The sequence below is a fragment of the Sinocyclocheilus rhinocerous genome, unplaced genomic scaffold, assembly GCF_001515625.1.
Source record: "Sinocyclocheilus rhinocerous isolate Xijiao unplaced genomic scaffold, SAMN03320098_v1.1 scaffold1120, whole genome shotgun sequence".
Lineage (NCBI taxonomy): Eukaryota > Metazoa > Chordata > Actinopteri > Cypriniformes > Cyprinidae > Sinocyclocheilus > Sinocyclocheilus rhinocerous.
In genome coordinates, this window is record NW_015666179.1 from 253,740 (window position 1) to 272,082 (window position 18,343).

Below are 18,343 nucleotides of genomic sequence, written 5' to 3' on the forward strand. Positions count from 1 at the left end.
TGGGTGGAAACTTACAGATTAAGGGGCGGTAATATTATAATGAGATCCCTTTGCCACATCACCAAGGGAGCAAAATCAGACGCGCTCGTTTTCTCAGACGCTTGCAGAAAAAGGCTTCCCAAAACAAAGTTACTAGGTTAATCTTTTTCACATTTCCTTGGTTGGTAGATGCACCGGTGACCTGATTATAGCACTTAAAACCTGGAAAAGTCAGATTTTCATGTCACCTTAAATTGTTTTTATTTTTAAAATGTAATTTGATGGCAAAGCTGAATTTTCAGCATCATTACTCCAGTCTCCAGTGTCACATGATGATCCTTCAGAAATCATTCTAATATGCTGATTTGGTGCTCAAGAAACAAATATTTTTTTCATATTTAGTGTTGAAAAACATTTGTGCTTTTTAATATTTTTTGGAAACTGATACTTTTTTTTTTTCAAAATTCTTTGATAAATAGGCAGTTCAAAAGTGCAGCATTTATTTAAAAAATAAATCTTTTGTAATAATGTAAAAGTCTGTACTGTTCCTTTTGATCAATTGAATAAATTATTTTCTGAATAAAGTTAATTAAAGGTTTTAGGAATAATGGAATATTATGACAAAAATGACTACAAAATATTTCTAGGAATTGTTATGCTGATAATAATTTATAATGAAAAAATATATTCAATTAGAAAATGCAAAAAAAAAAAATTTGATAGTATGCTTTTGCATTTTATACTAGTGTTCTCTAACTTTTGGACACAATAGGATCAGCTGACGTTCTGATCAGGCACATAAAGGGTTAAATATGAGGAGTTTAAGTCTGGAACAGTACACTCTGCTAACTTGAACTGACACCCAGACTGTCTTTCACCCATTTGACCAATTATGGCTAGTTTACCCATATAGTGTAAATTTGTCTTTCTAAATTAGAGTTATTTTAGTTTTCAATAATTTGTGATGATTGCCAAATACTTTTAAATGGCCCTGAGAGTCAATTTAGTGTGAGAGAACAGATATCCATATACTCGGCTCTAGCACTGGGACGTCTCTCTGAAATGGGCCCCATTTTATCAGTGAACAGCGAGAGGAGGGTTTGTGAGGTAACCATTTTTTTCCTCGGTCTAAATAGTGTTACGTCAGTGTGTCTCTATTGACATTTACTTTATGTTCCGTGTGGTGGGGTGAGAGAGGTTTAGTGTGTATATGCAGTGTGTCTGGCAACGGCACCTATTTAGAATACGAACACACACACACTATGAATGTTGAGGTCAAACTGCAGCCGTCAGAAATGGATATCACCAACATGGATATCTCAGTCATACAAACGTGTTGATTTAAACACTATTCCCAAAAGAATTGCATGTGACAGTGAGGCAGTGAGAGGTGAAATGAACTCCCTTAGCTTGTTTGTTTGGAACCGTAGCCTGTAGTTTGTGTGTGACCGTCAGTGTTTGGGCTTGGCAGGACTCATTACAGTGACATTAAGCTCAGTGGCTGCAGGTCACTTTCGGGTAACTAACGCTATTATAGTGAGCCAGCTTTGCCAGGAATTGTCTCAGCACTGAAAATGAACCTCACTGCCAGCAAATGTATGCGTGTTTGCATATGTTTTCAAAGTTCAATTCCAGTCAGACTAAAACAATAATTTGGCTATTTAAAACAAAGCCCTGTTAAGAAAAATGTTCTGATGAAATGTACACTACATTTCGAAAGTTTGATTTGGTCAGTAAGATTTTTTAATTTATTTTTTTAAAGTGAATTATTTTTAATAACCAAGGATGCTTTACATTGATCAAAGTCAGTAAAGACATTTATAACATTACAAATGATTTCTATTTCAAATAATTGCTAAAATTTTTGTATTCATCAATTAATCCTGAAAAAAAGCCTGTTTCTGCAAAAATTTTAAGCACCACGACTGTTTTCAGCGTTAAAAATGATTCTTGAGCACCAAATAAGCATATTAGAATGATTTCTGAATGACACTAAAGCTAAAATGGCTAATGGCTGCTGAAAATTCAACTTTTTCATCACGTGAATAAATTACATTTTAAAATATTTGAAATAATATTATTTCACAATATTACTGTTTTACTGTATTTGTCATCAAATGAATGCAGCCTTGGTGAGGATAAGGACTTCAACATCAAAAATCATACTGACCGCAAATTTTCGAACTTTCAAAAAGTATGGTGGCAGTAATATGGTAAATCAGATGGTAAGCATGGTGCTTTGATGTTTACCATAGTACTAGATGATAAACTTCTCATGTACCATTAGGGCTGGGTTTTGACACAAATTTCACGATTCGATTCGATTCTTATTCACAAGTTTGCTATTCGATTCCATTACCAATTCGATTCGATTCAATATCGATTATTTTGGATATATATATCAGGTACAGTACATGCCAAATTTTCTCAAGGAAAAATAAATCTCTTAACTAATGATGTAAAATATACATGAGAGTCAGTTGGTTCTACATTACTATAATATTGAAGGTTAAAATTGACTGATTTGTTAAAATTACACTTAATAAAGTTTTTAAAATGATAAAGTTACAATTACATAAAAATATTTCTACTTCAATTTGTTTTTTTGAAATACAAACATAATGGTGGCTGTCATAAAAACTTGATGGGTTTATTCAAACATAAATTAAACATTGAAGAACAGTAAAATTTATAATGAATATGTTATATGGTGCATATATTTAGCAAAATGCCCCTCTCTACAGTTTATTTTCATTTATTGTTTGAATACTGCAATACAATGGAAATCTGAGACTTTGTTTCATATTAAAAGTACCAAAGCACAATGCTTATTGCGATATATTGGTTGGGGAATGCCCTTCAACGTTCCGTCCATTAACTGAAAACAGGCTAGAATAATCGATTCTTGGGATTTAAGAATCAATATCGTTTCGTAAAAATGAGAATCGTTTAATATCGAGATATCGATATTTTTTACCCAGCCCTATGTACCATGTTATATATACGTTTTAGTATATTTTTTTCTTATTTCTGTACTAGCACCCTGTGTTGCATTTGAATTTTTTTTGTTTTCCTTTTTTGTTGACATTTAGACTGCCAGTATTGCCTACACAAACTGTTCATACTTTTTTAAAAAGCAATCCTCAGTGATGTGTGTTAGTCATCTGTTTAATCAAATGAGGATGTGCCTCATTACTAAGAACCGAATGAAGCTTGCTAATGTCTTTATACTTGTATCCATGACATCAGATTCTCTGTCTTGTTTTAATGTAATCAAAAGAAGACATTATATCTAGATAAAACTAAAGAAAGGAAGGATTTCATTGTCTTCGTGTTCCTTTTCTAAGTCAACAAGATAAGGATAATTACTAACCAGCAAGAGTCTCTAAATATGCCAAAGCTTAAGAAAGGAAACCATATGTTACAGACAGTGCTCTTTATTGAAAGCAAAACACTAATTTTGCCTCAGACTTTCTCTCATGACAATGTGTGGTCGCTTAATACTCCCTCTTTGTTTGAACTGTGTGGTCCTCAGCAAGTTCCAGGCCACTGAAATGTAAATCCAGAGATCAAAATGGAGGTGACAAAATGGGTGTGGCTAAGGAAACCCAATTTATTTACATGTAGATAACCCGTCCCTCATGGGCGGTGATGGGGAGTTAAATTTCCTACTGGTAGAGATTAGCAGAGGACAGCAGAGCAGCCGGGGTTTGTGTCCTCGGGAATATTTCATTTCATCATGTTCCATTTTAGCCTAAGCCAGTTGGCCAGCTGAGCTCTGAATGAGAAGCACACGTGAGCGTGAATTAAAGACAAGACCTGGTATTAGTCCAACATTCTGCTGAAAGGGCAGTGAAATATAAACTCATAGTAAGCTCAGCCAAGACCCCTTGAACTACTGTAAAGCTGTAATGTCAGGGGAGCAGTATTTGTTTAACATTTGTGCACCTTTGTAAAGATGATCATATATATATATATTTTTAAATCGCTTATACCATTACACTCAACTACATCAGTTCCATTTTGTTGCTTGTGTCTGAAGTCCTAAATGTGAGACTTTTTTTTTTTTTTTGCTAGATGACAGCATGCCCAGAATGCTGAGCAGCCTGTTCTTTTTGCCAGCCTGGTGTTAATGTCAAGTTGAGATGAGCTTGACCAGAGAAAATAACACAGCAGGTTGGGTTTCACACAAATAATGTCACGATTCTGAATTAACTTAAAACTGTTTTCATTTGGGATGCACTGATATTTAAATTCTGTCCAACACCGATAAACTGATTATTATTTTGATACTGTGGCTCACTCTTTGAAAACAAGTGTGTAAAAATTTTACCTTATTTAAAGGCTCATAATAGTAACTTAAGGGTACACTGAAAAAAATTGTTCATTGAATTTACTACATTTTTTAAAGTGGTTGCAATCAATTTATTTTAGCTACATTTAAATAAACAAATTTATTTGACTAACTTTCAACATTTTTTTTTTTTTATTAAATGTTGCTAAAATAAAATGTTTGCGACCACTTACTTTTAAAAAATTTAGTAGCATTTTTTTCAGTGTACAAAGATACTACCATAAATTACTAACATGCACCTTTCATGGGTTGATGCAAAAAATTTTCTGACAGTATTGATAACCATTAAATTCTGAAAAATTCTATAGGATTTTGTCTAAATAAAACAAACAGTAATTTTAAGGTGTGAAATTTCAGTGAAATTTTGTGTGCAAAAAAACTGGTCAAAAGTATAGAGATATATGAAGCACATCTCACACAGAAGTTGCTTTCTGCTGGTCAGTGCGGCAAATTCGTGGGACCAACTTAAACATTAGCGAAATCTGCGTGGGGAACTTTTCCACCCTCATGCGAAATCCTGATCGTGTGTATTCCTGTTGGAATGACTGGATTTCACCACCGAAAATTTGCTGAGCAACAGTAAATGAGACTGCACCTTCAGTGTTACAAGTGAATATTGTTGCTTTCATTTTAATGCTAGATTTTTTTGTCAATTTTCAACCAGCTTTGCATTGCCAGGCCATTGTTGTAAATAAGAATTTGTTCTTAAGTGACTTGCCTGGTTAAATAAAGGGTTAATAATAGTTACAATGTTGGTAGTATATGTAAATAAACAATGTGGACTCTTTCTCCACGTTGCCTGCACTCCGATATCCTGGTTTATTTGTCAGAAAAAGTCCACTGGATGACACAAAATGACAGATTTTTGACAACTCCAGGGCTTTTGTAAAAACTACAGATTGAACTTCCGCATTTTTGTATTCCCATTTCCTGCCCACAGACAGTAGGATCAACAGAGAGGCGGCGCTAAAATCAAAACTGCATTAAAAAAAACACCACAGCCCTTTTTCGCTGTCTTCTGTATAGCACCTATTTATTTATTCATTCTGCATAGATAGCCAAGTTTTTATTAACAACCCATTTGGTCAGTGGTGAATTTTGACCCCCCCCATTCACTCACCCTCATGTCTTTCTAAACCGATACGAGTTTCTTTCTTCCATTTGAACACAAAAGAAGATGTTTTTAAGAACCGAACAGTCAACGGTAGCCATTGACTTCCATCGTATTTTTTTTCCATACTATGGAAGTCAATGGTTAACATCAACTGTTCGGTTAGCAACATTCTTAAAAACAGCAACTTTTGTACTGAAAGGAAGAAAGAAACTAATACAGGTTTGGAACAACTTGAGGGTCAGTGAATGATGACAGAGTTTTCATTTTTTGGGTGAACTGTCCCTTCACGTTTGAGTTTAAATTGAAAGATTCACTCACCCTCATGTCTTTCTAAACCGATACGAGTTTCTTTCTTCCATTTGAACACAAAAGATGTTTTTAAGAACCGAACAGTCAACGGTAGCCATTGACTTCCATCGTATTTTTTTTCCATACTATGGAAGTCAATGGTTAACATCAACTGTTCGGTTAGCAACATTCTTAAAAACAGCAACTTTTGTACTGAAAGGAAGAAAGAAACTAATACAGGTTTGGAACAACTTGAGGGTCAGTGAATGATGACAGAGTTTTCATTTTTTGGGTGAACTGTCCCTTCACGTTTGAGTTTAAATTGAAAGTTTTTGGGTGTGTGTGTGTGTGTGTGCGTTGAGTTGAAAGAAGTGACTCAAGGAGGACTGTTAATGTAGCTGATGTTTGCAGTAATGTGAACAAGCACGTGTGAGTAACCCGATTCGCTGGATAGAGTGTATGTTATGTGATCTCCCAGCAGCGTTGACCACGATTAACTATCACAGCACATGCATCGTCACCTGTGCTTTTATCCAATTGCTCTACCAAGGAAACCCTGTTCAAAGCATATGCTCCATTGTTCTTACTGTAACCCATCACAGAGCTGTCATCATGTAATGTCTTCTGTTTCCTTACAGGAAATTGCACGCCACCTTCGGCCCACCACTTTGCGAGCGCTCTACGGCAAAAACAAAGTGCAGAATGCCGTTCACTGCACCGATCTACCGGAAGACGGGATTCTGGAGGTGAGCTCTAGCAAATCTCATTCAAATGTTATGCAAGAGCCACACAGTCACGTTTTGTATTTAGTCACATTTTGCTCATGTTGAGGAAGTGTGTTCGCCGTCAAAAAAAATTCTGGATCCCACAAATGCTTATAAAGCCTAGAACAAAATGGCATCCAGGTCTCATGACTGTCCACTGTGGGCCGAGGCAGACCTACAGCCCGGCTTGTCTCACAGGAAGGGAAGCAGGCTGGTAGAGTCGGTTTGGTAGAAGAAAAAGGCATTGTTATGCCAGGCAGTGGGTTTGGCCCGGTGGACGTCATTGTTGTGCACAACTCCTGATCTGTCCAGCCTCCTAGCACAAATGGCCCCTTGTTAATCATTTGCCTGCTGAGTCTGACCGACTCAGCCATGACATTCCAAGAGTTCAGGCCTCACAGAGGCCCAGCACAGACGCCAGCTGCCGTAACAGGCACGATTCAGGGAAAGTCAATTGTTTGAAAGTAAAACAAGCTGGTGAGCTGATGCTGAGGCCTGATGAAGTGCTAAAATAGCGTCTCAAGTGAACACAGGTTTTTTTTTTTTAAATGTAAGTCATTATTTTTTACAAATTCTCATTAGGGACGTTCCAATCCACGTAAGTATGCAATATTCTATGCTATTTTTTAGTATAAATCGTGTGAGAATGAAAATGACAAATGAAAACAAAATCAGTTCAAAATATGAAATGTTTTATATCCACTGACTGGATGGAATCATAGTCTGAAGCTAAAAATCGAAGATTAGGTCTATTATACACTAGGATTTTCTGTCAAATCTGAGAGCTCCAACTGCTCAAAATCTGCAGACTAGCACTGACTTTTGAAAACTAGCATCCATCCAGACTGCGAAATCCGTTGTGTGGTGCATTTCAGCTGTTGTAGGTTTACAGGATTATCAAACTCCCATGTTGGATGACAAAATAACCTTATAAAATTCATACACAAGACAGTACATAGTGCATAGAGTGTCATTTGGGACACAACTTTTGTCAAAGTATTGACCTTTTGTCAGTGTCATTATGGAAACTGTCTGCACTGTTTTGCAGGTCCAATATTTCTTTAAGATTTTAGATGTGTGAAGCAACCACGAGAGACGACCATCCAGCAGTTATTTAAATAAAGACCACTTCAACAATACCTCAGTTGTCTGTCCATTTATTTCTTCTCAGGACTTACCCAGATTTAAATAACATTACAAGAGCAAATGCAACAACTCTTGACAAGTGTTCTGATGTCCAACAATGACTTTTAAGAACTTTAAACAACAAAACAAAAAAATCTTATTACATGGGGTACTGCGTTGCATCTGATAGGTTTCTAACCTTTGACCAGTGACTTTGGTTTTTTGGATTCATACATCACACTTTCTCCTGCTGAAAAAAAAAAATTGTACAACTGCATAAATATAAAATTCTTCCACCATGAAAATGGCTAAAACATTCATTAGAAAGTAACACCACGTCATGTGATGTGTCCGGAACAAAAAAAAATAAAAATCATAGCACTGAGTTGCCATAGTGACCACTTCAGTCCTCCAGACTAGACACACAGTTCTACACTTAATAGTGAAGGAAAATAATAAGCCTTACACAGAATTGTCAATAGCCCCCATTTCCCAAATTACAAGACGATCAAATAAAAAGTCAAAAGGTGATGTAAAAACATATTCCCCACAATCAATGGAAAAGATGAAAAGAAAAGGGGGGAAAAAAGGATGAACGGAGTGCAGTCACTTACAAACACACACAGACCTGGGGAGTTCAGAGCGTACCATGCCAGTTTTTCAGTTTTTAAGTAGACGAATACGCACATTCACACTCAAACTCTCTCTCTCTCTCTCTCTCTCTCTCACACACACACACACACCTTGGACCACTAAGGCTTTCTGGCATAAGACAACAGAAATGACAACATGGCTTGGAAAGGACCATTGTATGCGACTACTGCACTGCACACTCCATAAAATATAAAGAGACCACACTAGGCAGAAATATTCAGGGGACAGAAACACTGCTCGCTACATCAGTAGTGGAATTATAATTTACAGTAATAAATGAATGTCCCATGGCTCACGGAATATTCTCATTTACAGTAGAATAAATACTTTGCTATTGCTACTCTTCCTGTAATTTACATTCTAACCCTAGACATGCAGAGAAAGCTAGTGTAAAGCGTACAGATTAAGTGTAGGTCCCGTATGTTATGAAACTTTGTTCAAGACTAGTTGTCGTAGTTGTTTTTCCAATTGAATTTGTACTTGTCTTTATTCATCTAAAATGACTGTGTTTCGAAATGGGCAGAAAAAAAGTGCTATTTTTTATAGCTAAGGTCATGACTTGATGGTGATTTTGACATCGAAACGTCCCTGATAACGATCCTTCTCGCTGTAATCGATGTTCTGTCCGAATACTTTACACTCTATGCGCATTTCGATACCCACGGTGATGTTGAATTTGACGGCCACCAGAGGCTGGAGGTAATGGGGATGTAGCAGCTTTCCGTAGTAAGGATAATACTGGAGGGGGAAACCAGCCCCCAGCCCGAAGTACTCGACCGGTCCAAGATGTTTTGCATCATCTTCTCTCTGTTAACAACCAGAATTAGTATTAGATCAATCTCCGGAGCACTACGGCACATGGAGTACTGAATTTCGCATCACTGTGTATATTTCTTTGCTTAGACTTGACTGGAAAAATAGACTAGAGATGCACTGATATTCAAATTCTAGTCCATTCTTATAATTAATAATGCTACTACTAATAATAATAATTAATAATGCATTCCTGTAGCTCAAACAGTGGAGCATGACAAGCCAACATCATGTGTTTGATTCCCAGGAAATGCGAGAACTGATAAAATGTAAATCTGTCCCTTGAATGCAATACATGCTGCTTTGGATTAAAGCATTTGCCACATGCATAAATCTGAATCTACAATTATACTATAGCTGATATTTGATGCTGTTTTGTCTAAATGTTATAATATACTGTATGAAAAAAGGATATTTTGTTATTTGATAAAGATTACATTAAACAGTGTTATTAAATTGCATTTTTTTTATATATAAAAAAAAAGTATAATTATGGTATTCTAAATGTAAAAAAAAAAAAAGGCTAACCTATATGTCTCTATATTTTTTTTACCAAGATGCTTTGTAAGTATTTCTTACCTTGTTTGTGCAGTGGATTGGAATCAGATTGCCATGAAAGTTAGGGTGGATTGGCTCAGGGATACTGTCATTGGAAGCTGGAGGCTGAGGAGAGAGAACGACAGTATGATGATACAATCCCAATATTAAGGTAAATGTTGCCTCAGGCTAAGAAAAATGGTTTGCAAGCACCTGATGTATATACAATGGCAGTAAGTAGGTTAATATTGATGGGATGATCTTGAATAACAAAATAACTCACCCGTGGCCTGAAATTCACAATCCTATTGAGTTTAATGATGAGGCAGGGTTTGCCTTCTTTGAAGCCGAATGTGTCATCTTTCTTTCCTGAGCAATCCTTCAGCCACTCTCTTTCGAAGCGGCAGGCCTTCCTCACGCCGTCACTGCCCTCCAGTTCTCCACGCTCCGTATAGGATTGGGGTTTGTCTGAACATGAAACACATTAAACCTTATTACTGACTAATACAACTGTATTTGCTTGTCATTACTACAACAGTGTACAGGCATGCAGGACAGCACAATGGGTCAAATAAAGCCCCGATTGTCTACCTAAGCAGTGGCTAAAACACAAACTGTTGACTTGTGAATGAAGATCATATGACAGAGCTGGGGAGTGATGTAGGAGATCACTTCCTGAACTGTACCCTTTTTAGCTGACCTACTTCATAATACAGCTAAAAGCTTGGTTTTATTGAGACATATATATAGCTTAAAGATAATCTTAGAACTTGTTGTACCTCCGCAGTTTTCAAATTTGCTTTCGTCACCCTGGCTGTCTTTTTCGTATGCTTTCAGAAACTCCTTCATATGTTCCACATATGCACTGTAAGTCGTATTATCGCTGATGGAGTAGCTGATCTCTGCTTTGTCCGGGCGTGGGGAGTGTGATAAGCCTGTAAGTAAAGCAGAAAATGTGTAAAGCAGGTTAAATGTGGCCCAACAACTGGTGTCAACCATAAAAATTTGCATTTAGAAGAGTAATTTTCCCTCCAGCTACAAGAGCGGAGAAAGCCTGGTCCATTCATTGTCATGGAAGTTTGCTATTCAGATTCCCAGCTTGGCAGTAATTTTCCACCGGCTCGAACGTACGACCAAAGCGGGGCGTGGCGTGAGCAGAGCCAGCAGAAGAGAACAAGCAAACGGAAACCTTATATTGTATTTAATGCCAATTTTTGTTTCAACAAGCTGGTAATGACCTTCCGTGCATGTGCTGCAGCTGGTACAAAAGAGGAGCTTCTAACTTATTGCACATGGGAAGTTTGTGTTTAGTCCATTGGGAAGTTCATTGTGTAATACACTTTTAAGACTCCGGTTAGAGCCTGTGAGAGTCTCCCAGCCTTCCCCCTCCTCCTCTCCACAACCTCACGTGCTTCTTTCACACAATGGAAACTTTTAGCCCCTGAGAGGGAGGCGGGACTTTAACGCAGGCAGCATGTCTTTTCTACATCAGGCCTTCTTTGCAGCAAATAGCTGCACACCATGGTTATCTCCACTTCATTCCTACTCATGTTGTTTCTTTTTAGACTTCAAGGGGAAGTCTTCTCCCGCCTCCCTCCCGCCCGTTCCCGCCTCTCTTAAAGGGGAAACGGTTCTTCTTGGCAGAGGCGTTTATGTTCAGGGCTTTAACGAAGACAGATAAATGTAATGCGAAGGCGGGAGTGTGCACTATGCAAACATTCACTGGCATGGCTGGTGTGGCGAATGGCTGGCAGTGGACCAACGGGCAACCTAACGGGGATTATGGAAGGTGCAGTGTACAATGCTCTCCACAGTTTCTTTTTTCACGTTTTTAGCTGAAGTTTAATTGCAAAACATTCTTGTTTGTGCAAAACAAGCTTAGTGATAAACCCTGATCCTGTTGTAAACTGCTTCAAAGGTGTTTAAGTGCACTAATGCCGATACCACCAACCCCGACTGAAATACTACAAGACATACCAGATCAAAGAAATGTGAAGTGTGTAAATGCGGAACAACTCTGCTGTAAGAACCCAAACGGGAAGCCTCGTCAGGCTAGCCAGGAAGTGAAGGTCAAAATGGCTTTCTGTGTGCGTGTCTCTCCTTCTCCTCCCTCACACTCCTACCACCTCCACCCTCTCTCGCTGAGGTCAGACAGACCATTAGAGCTGCCGAAATGTCACAGGGTTTGCAGAAACTAAATTAACTTCCAGCGTTATGGAACAGTTCGAGTGCGTGTAAACGAGAATGTCCCCAAAACAGTTTGTTCTTTCCATTTTTCCATATCATTGCTAAAGAATAACATGTCATGTTCCTGCTGCTTCAATTACTTCAATTACTGTGACGGCTAGGCCTCTTGTGAACCTTGTCAACCAGGTAACAAACAAATCTCAGTTTCACATGCATTTTAAAATATTCTACAACATAACTGTAATGCACAGCTAGACATAAAAACACCTTTCATATTGTGCACGAGATGGCTTCCATGTTAGTCAAAATCATCAACTACACAACAGCATTCTCACAACACTTTCGCATATCGTACTTATCGAAAACCCTGCCAGTCAAAACAACTTTTAGCAGTGAAGTACATGTAGTTCATTCTGTATCTCTTTGGTTTGGTGATTCATTCTCACAGCTTTTATGTACAAATAGTACCCAACCTCTGAACACTTTTGGGCATGTAATATCTTCAACATCATTGGAGTTGGTTCGTTACCTGGGGGTGCAACCCTGTCCTGGTATGTGGGCTTGTAGTTGCTGAGAGTCAGGAGCATGGCCTGGATGGTGCCAATGAAAATTCCAGCCAAGCAGCCATAGAAGATTACATAGAAGATGAAGATTTTGACTGCAAAGAAAAAAATATAAAGCATGGAATCAATGGGATGTATTAGAGCAGCACATACAAGAAGGAAATAACATTGAGTTTCCACAAACATCAAACCAAATGTAAACATGGTCCAGCGTTTAAATGTATCCACTTTCAGTGTTGTTTTGAAGAGCATTTAAAGGGTTAGTTCACCCAAAAATGAAAATTCTGTCATTAATTACTCACCCTCATGTCGTTTCAAACCCGTGAGACCTTCGTTCATCTTCGGAACACAAATTAAGATATTTTTGATGGAATCTGAGAGCTGTCTGACCCTGCATAGACAGCAACGCAACTGAAATGTTCCCAAGTCCAGAAACGTAGCAAGGAGATCTGTAAAATAATACATGTGACATCAGTGTTTCATCCGTAATTATACGAAGCTACGAGAATACTTTTTGTGGTGACGCAGCTGACACAGAACAGCATACGCTGTTTACATCCAGCTAATATTCTCCAAATGGCGCTACAGGGTGATGCGGAGGAGACGAATTGTTGAATAAAGTCGTTATTTTTTTTGCTTTTGCGCATTGCGTATTGTTGTTTATGCAGGGTCAGACAGCTCTCAGATTCCATCAAAAATATCTTAATTTGTGTTCTGAAGATGAACGAAGGTCTTACGGGTTTGAAATGACATGAGGGTGAGTAATTAATGACAGAATTTTCATTTTTGGGTGAACTATCCCTTTAAGTATGTAGTTTAAGTATGTACAGTATGTCAAGTAACAAATAACAAGTACAAGTATGTACAAATTGAGAATTTAAAGTTGGCATGAAATTAAAATTCACCCTATTTTCTAAATGCATGTTATAGATCTTATTATGAACAGTTCATCCATGCATGTTTCATTTTTATACCTAGTAAGTTTAATCAAAATGTCATAACTCTATCTTCCAGTGAAATGCTGAACTTCTTCAATCATTTAGTGCGGTTAAACTCTGCCTTACGATCGACTGCAATCTTGCATTCAAATCTGCTTCCATCCGGTCAGTGGATAGAACCAATTCCCAGCCCTGCACTTTTTTTTTAGTTTTTCGATAATCCATTTCACTCCGATTTACATTTGCAAGAAAAGCAAAGTTCATCATGACCATAAAGTGACAGAGCACCAGACTAAAAAGTATCTAAATCGCTAAGAACAAAGAGTAACAAAGTCCTAGTCAGCAGTCTTCTGAGATACTCATCTGACTTATGTAAATCAATGTTAAAATAATATTATATAAATTAATGCACAATTCCAATGAATTAATTCATATGTTTCATAATTCACAATTCTCTTTTTTTTCAGATCATTCATCTGATATGCACTGATTGAGCCTTTTAATTTAGTTTTATTGATCATAAAAAATATATATTATAATATATATATAAAAAGAGAGCCTAGCTATTTCATGAAAAGTTGCTAGTAATTGTGAAACAACCCAAACTTTCCTGGCTGAATTAACAGCGACAACAGCTTCAGTCAAACTCAAACATTACTCATAACACTAGCTCCCAGAGCTCACATGTCCCTGTGTGATGCAACAACAGAATGCGACCCGCAGAATAACATTCCTGTCTGTCAGTAACTGTGCCAGTCTGTAGGCTTCACTGAAAACAGCCCCCAACAACCACTTCCAACTAGTCCCCACCAAACACAAGGGTCAGTTTGTGCCTGTGTGGATGACGGGGTTATACTTCCTTTCTTTCTGCTCTGGCAATAAAACCTTTGCCGCCTCTTAAATCTACAGGAAACACATTCAAGTTTGAATACAGTCCCACAAACAATAGTTTCACATCTCGTAGTCTCAGTGTGGGCAGAGAAAGAAGCTTGTCCCTGAGGGCATAAATAACGAGATGTCTGTTTTAAAATCCTATGATGTTTTAAAACGTATTGAACCCACATTCAGGAAGACCGAGTAAGAATGCCAACAGTAAACGTTACAGTACAACAGCTATTAACTATGCCCTTCAGTCTCTTACTTCAGTCTTCTCATTGGTTTCACTAAAATGAGAAAATAATGCAAAACAATACATATTCATGAGTCATGCAGTTTTCATTCAAAGTATTTGCGGGCAGCACCTTGACATAATAAAACATTCCAATAAATAATCATCTGTAATAGAGACAGAAATATGTTAAATCGATACAACAAAGTCAAAATCTCCTCTTTAAATAAATAATCCTATATCACTAACGTTAGCCTCCACTTGTCTTCTCATCTCGTCCGGTTGTTTCGATAGCGTTTGCCACATTTTTCAAACCACACAAACTATAAATACTCATAAATTTTAAGTCTGTGATTTTAAGAATACGCAGACATTTTTGTTCGTTTTAAAGTGAAACTTCAAGCACAGAGAGAGAGCGCCTTAGTAGCTAGCTAAGCTACATGTGACTGGCTCCCTCATGATACTCCACATGTGTCAGACTCGACCCGAACCTCCCTCCGTCTCACTGCCTAACTACGTGTTTTATCTTAACTTATCGAGGCTTAATTAATATGAAAGTATTTTATTACAACGCAGGGTTACTGGATAATGTAACTTTTTAATAACCGGCATTTACAAGTAAGTAAATGTAAACACAAGTCAATCTTGCATCAGGAGGGCAGCGATAAACACAAATGTAAACAACTGATAAAAAAAAAACTATCAGCTACAGACGGTTCCCAGCTTTAAAAGGCTACATTCTAAGAAACTCATGCGAAATATATTTACAAAGAAAGCAGGACGAGGAATTAGTACTAACCAATTATTACTATTAACACTAACTGTAGGCCATAAACTAAACTGGCCAAATTAATTTTGAGTCACCTTGAGGACAGAAAATACTTATTTCGTCACCTGCACAAACATGTTCATGTCATCTGTTTATGACTGACACTTGCAGCTTTTATGTTATTTGACTCTTCACTGTAAAAACGTTGTTTCTATCCATGTCACAATAATTTTACACGATTTGTCGGTGTTTGAACTCAATTCTTCAGTGGCTGACAGAAGTGAAATGATCTGATCGCTGGATGTTATAAATTTTAAACAATTTTGATTCCTACAAAGCAGCTATTAAACCCAAGTTTTTAATTTTACCGGCAGGAAAATATCTAATTGTCCTTCAGCTAATTTAACGTACTGCTGTAGTTACTGACCATTTCTGATGCCGCTGACTGACAATCTCTTTCCTAAACAAAAATAACATCCGTATCATGACCTTCAGAACGACCTTTTCCTTTCCCCAAGCACGGAACTAAACTTTTAATTAAACAATCGATCAAATATAAAAACACTGTGTAAAGCACTGTTTTCATCTTTTTTCCCCATTCAGTTGCCATTTTCACCACCTTGTGGCTGATTACGCGTATTAGTGACTGATCAGTTCATCTATTACATGACTAAAACTCGTTTCTATCGGCACACTCTGTGCACCAGAACACTGCTTATCCGTTTGCTTGATTCTTTTACGAGAATCTCTTAATATGATAATCTGATTATTATAGCAAGCCGCCAGCACAAGGCGTTTTTACCCTTAGAAAACGAAAGTCACGACTCGGTCTGATCAAACAGGTGTTGAGCTTTTTCCAAAGTCAGGAAACACGCTGTAGCCGTTTCTCCTGTCTTTAACGTTGAGACGTATTAATATCAACATCTAGCAAAGGAGAAAAACTAGTTTAATCCAAGAGAAGAGGCGCTGGTGAAACAATCTTGAGAACACTTACACCAACTGCTGCCTGTGCGTCCTAAAAATTCCTTCTTGTCAGAATTCCAGATAAAGGTCTTCCATCCACCATCTTTATTTGCAGACATTTTCGATATTTAGTTCCCTTTTGGTGGTGTTTGAGCGGGCCTTATGGGCTTCACAGCGATGTTGTCCCTTTCCTAAACGTTGTAAAAAAGGACGAAGTCGTACCCGGTACCTTCGCTTGTACTCACTCAATATATAGTCGGTGCTTGACTCCGCCCATCGGCTCTTTTAATAAGTTACCTTCAAAAGAAGGATGGCAGATTCGGACCAATCACAGCCCGACTTGCTTTTGCGTAACAACTGTAAACTGTAACTCGGGGGTGGGGGGTGGAATCCTCGCATGAGCAGGTCAGTGCTGTTTCTTTCAAACTCTGAACTGTGTTCTTTACCTCAAAATTACAGATTATCTTCTGTCTTAATACCATAAAATAACGTCATGCGTAAATCCACCGGCATATCTGACTACTTGAACGACAATAAAGTATAAAGGTGATACCATGTTTGTTTTTTTGGACATGTAGGCCTATCATACTTTCATTTTTTTTTACATGTACCATGGTGTTACCATGTTATTCTTGGAAGTACCTTAGAGTACCATATAAGCACCATGATATAAGAAATTCATATCAAAATACTATGGTACTGCCATGTAATACCATCACTGTACCATGGTACTGGCAAACTAATTTTTGCAAGGGGATAAACTACTGTTGCACATCAGCTGATCAAAAAACAATTTGAGTGATCAAATAAAATTCTAATATTTTTTATAAAAATCATAATTTACTCATGTAGCATTCATAAAAGTACAGATGGCACTGTGATACAAAGCACATTTTCTTCACTGTGTAGGTTTTCATTCAGTAATAGATATAAATGTGAGTGGACATAAATGTGTGTGTGTTATTAAGGGGAGGAAAGATTTTCCCGATGACCTGTGAAAGATTTAAGTTCAAGTACGTGACCTGTGCTCCATTCAAGGTCATTTGTGGGAGGCAACAGAAGCAGAGAGGTGAGCCCACCTACACAAAGCCTGTACACATGCACGGAGCCATAGAGTTTCAGTCTCTCAATAGGGTATTTGAGAATATATGTCATTTCACTTGTTTTTCTTCCTCGTAAATCATAGACAAGCTCCAACAAGTGTCAATCTGCGCAGGTATTAATTCCTGCACACTGGGATTACTGGCTCTTTCTATGGGCTTGGGGGTCTGTTTGACTCCAAAAACTCCATACATTACAGTTACATTTAACTAATCAGGTAAATGTAAATATGAATGTGTAAGTAATACAAGAATGTGATGTTAAAGCAGTGTATGCCTGAACTGCAGCATCTCTTAATAAATCATCAGCAAATAGGTGCGTGTATTGTTGTGGGTGTGGAGCTTCAAACATGTGCACACAGGTGCTTCCACTGTGTCACTTATGACCTGTAATCCATATAATTCCTCTCACTGCCATACATTTCATCATGGCTTTTGAAGCTTAGCTCAAAGGACTTTCACTGAGAAAAGAATAATGCGTCATCATCACTGAACTTCTATTAAAGCTGTACAAAATTATGAATGAGCTAAAATAATTGATAAATTAATATAACATCCTTATTCCCACACATTTACATTTGTAAATGACAAGTTCACCAAAAAATGTAGGTCAACATGTCATAGTGTAAGTCTACATTTTATGCATTTCTTTGTTCTGTGGAACACAAACTATTTAAAGAATGTTTCAACAGTTTTGTCCATGCAATGAAAGTCAGTGGGGTCCAGGATTATTATAGTTAACAAAGACTAAAACTAAAATTAAAACCATTTTTTAAAAATTGTTACTTAAAAATAAACATTAACTGAAATAAACTGAACTTTTTTATTTCAGCTACTTTCTATTTTCAGCTTAAAAAACGTAAAACTATAAAGACATATACAGTATGTATATGTGTGTGTGTGTGTATACAGTATATATACTATATTATATATTACTATACTATTATACTATATTACTATACTATAAATGAAATAAAACACACAACAAAGTAGTGTAGTAGTGTAAAATAATAAACTGTTTGTTTGTGTGTGTGTGTGTTTGTTTGTTTGTTTGTTTGTTTGTTTGTGTGTGTGTGTGTGTGTGTGT

General features: G+C 37.3%; 2 protein-coding genes across 4 annotated transcripts in view; one reads left to right on the top strand and one right to left on the bottom strand.

The window, feature by feature from the left end:
* Window positions 1–7,638, top strand: part of LOC107732015 (nucleoside diphosphate kinase 7-like) — a 40,016-nt gene extending 32,378 nt beyond the window's left edge. For all 3 annotated transcript variants that reach the window (XM_016543240.1, XM_016543242.1, XM_016543243.1), the window contains 2 exons: window positions 6,374–6,481; window positions 7,548–7,638. In XM_016543240.1, the coding sequence (XP_016398726.1) occupies window positions 6,374–6,481; window positions 7,548–7,580 (141 nt within the window). In that variant the 3' untranslated portion in view covers window positions 7,581–7,638. The remainder of the gene's footprint in view (window positions 1–6,373; window positions 6,482–7,547) is intronic.
* A 2-nt stretch (window positions 7,639–7,640) lies between these two features.
* Window positions 7,641–16,397, bottom strand: LOC107732017 (sodium/potassium-transporting ATPase subunit beta-233-like). The gene is made up of 6 exons (XM_016543247.1): window positions 16,188–16,397; window positions 12,345–12,473; window positions 10,408–10,563; window positions 9,912–10,096; window positions 9,671–9,754; window positions 7,641–9,085 (listed from the first exon to the last, which is right to left on the bottom strand). The coding sequence occupies exons 1-6, from the start codon at window positions 16,273–16,275 to the stop codon at window positions 8,831–8,833; spliced, it is 897 nt and encodes a 298-aa protein (XP_016398733.1). The 5' UTR covers window positions 16,276–16,397; the 3' UTR covers window positions 7,641–8,830.
* Between the last annotated feature and the right edge of the window lie 1,946 nt (window positions 16,398–18,343).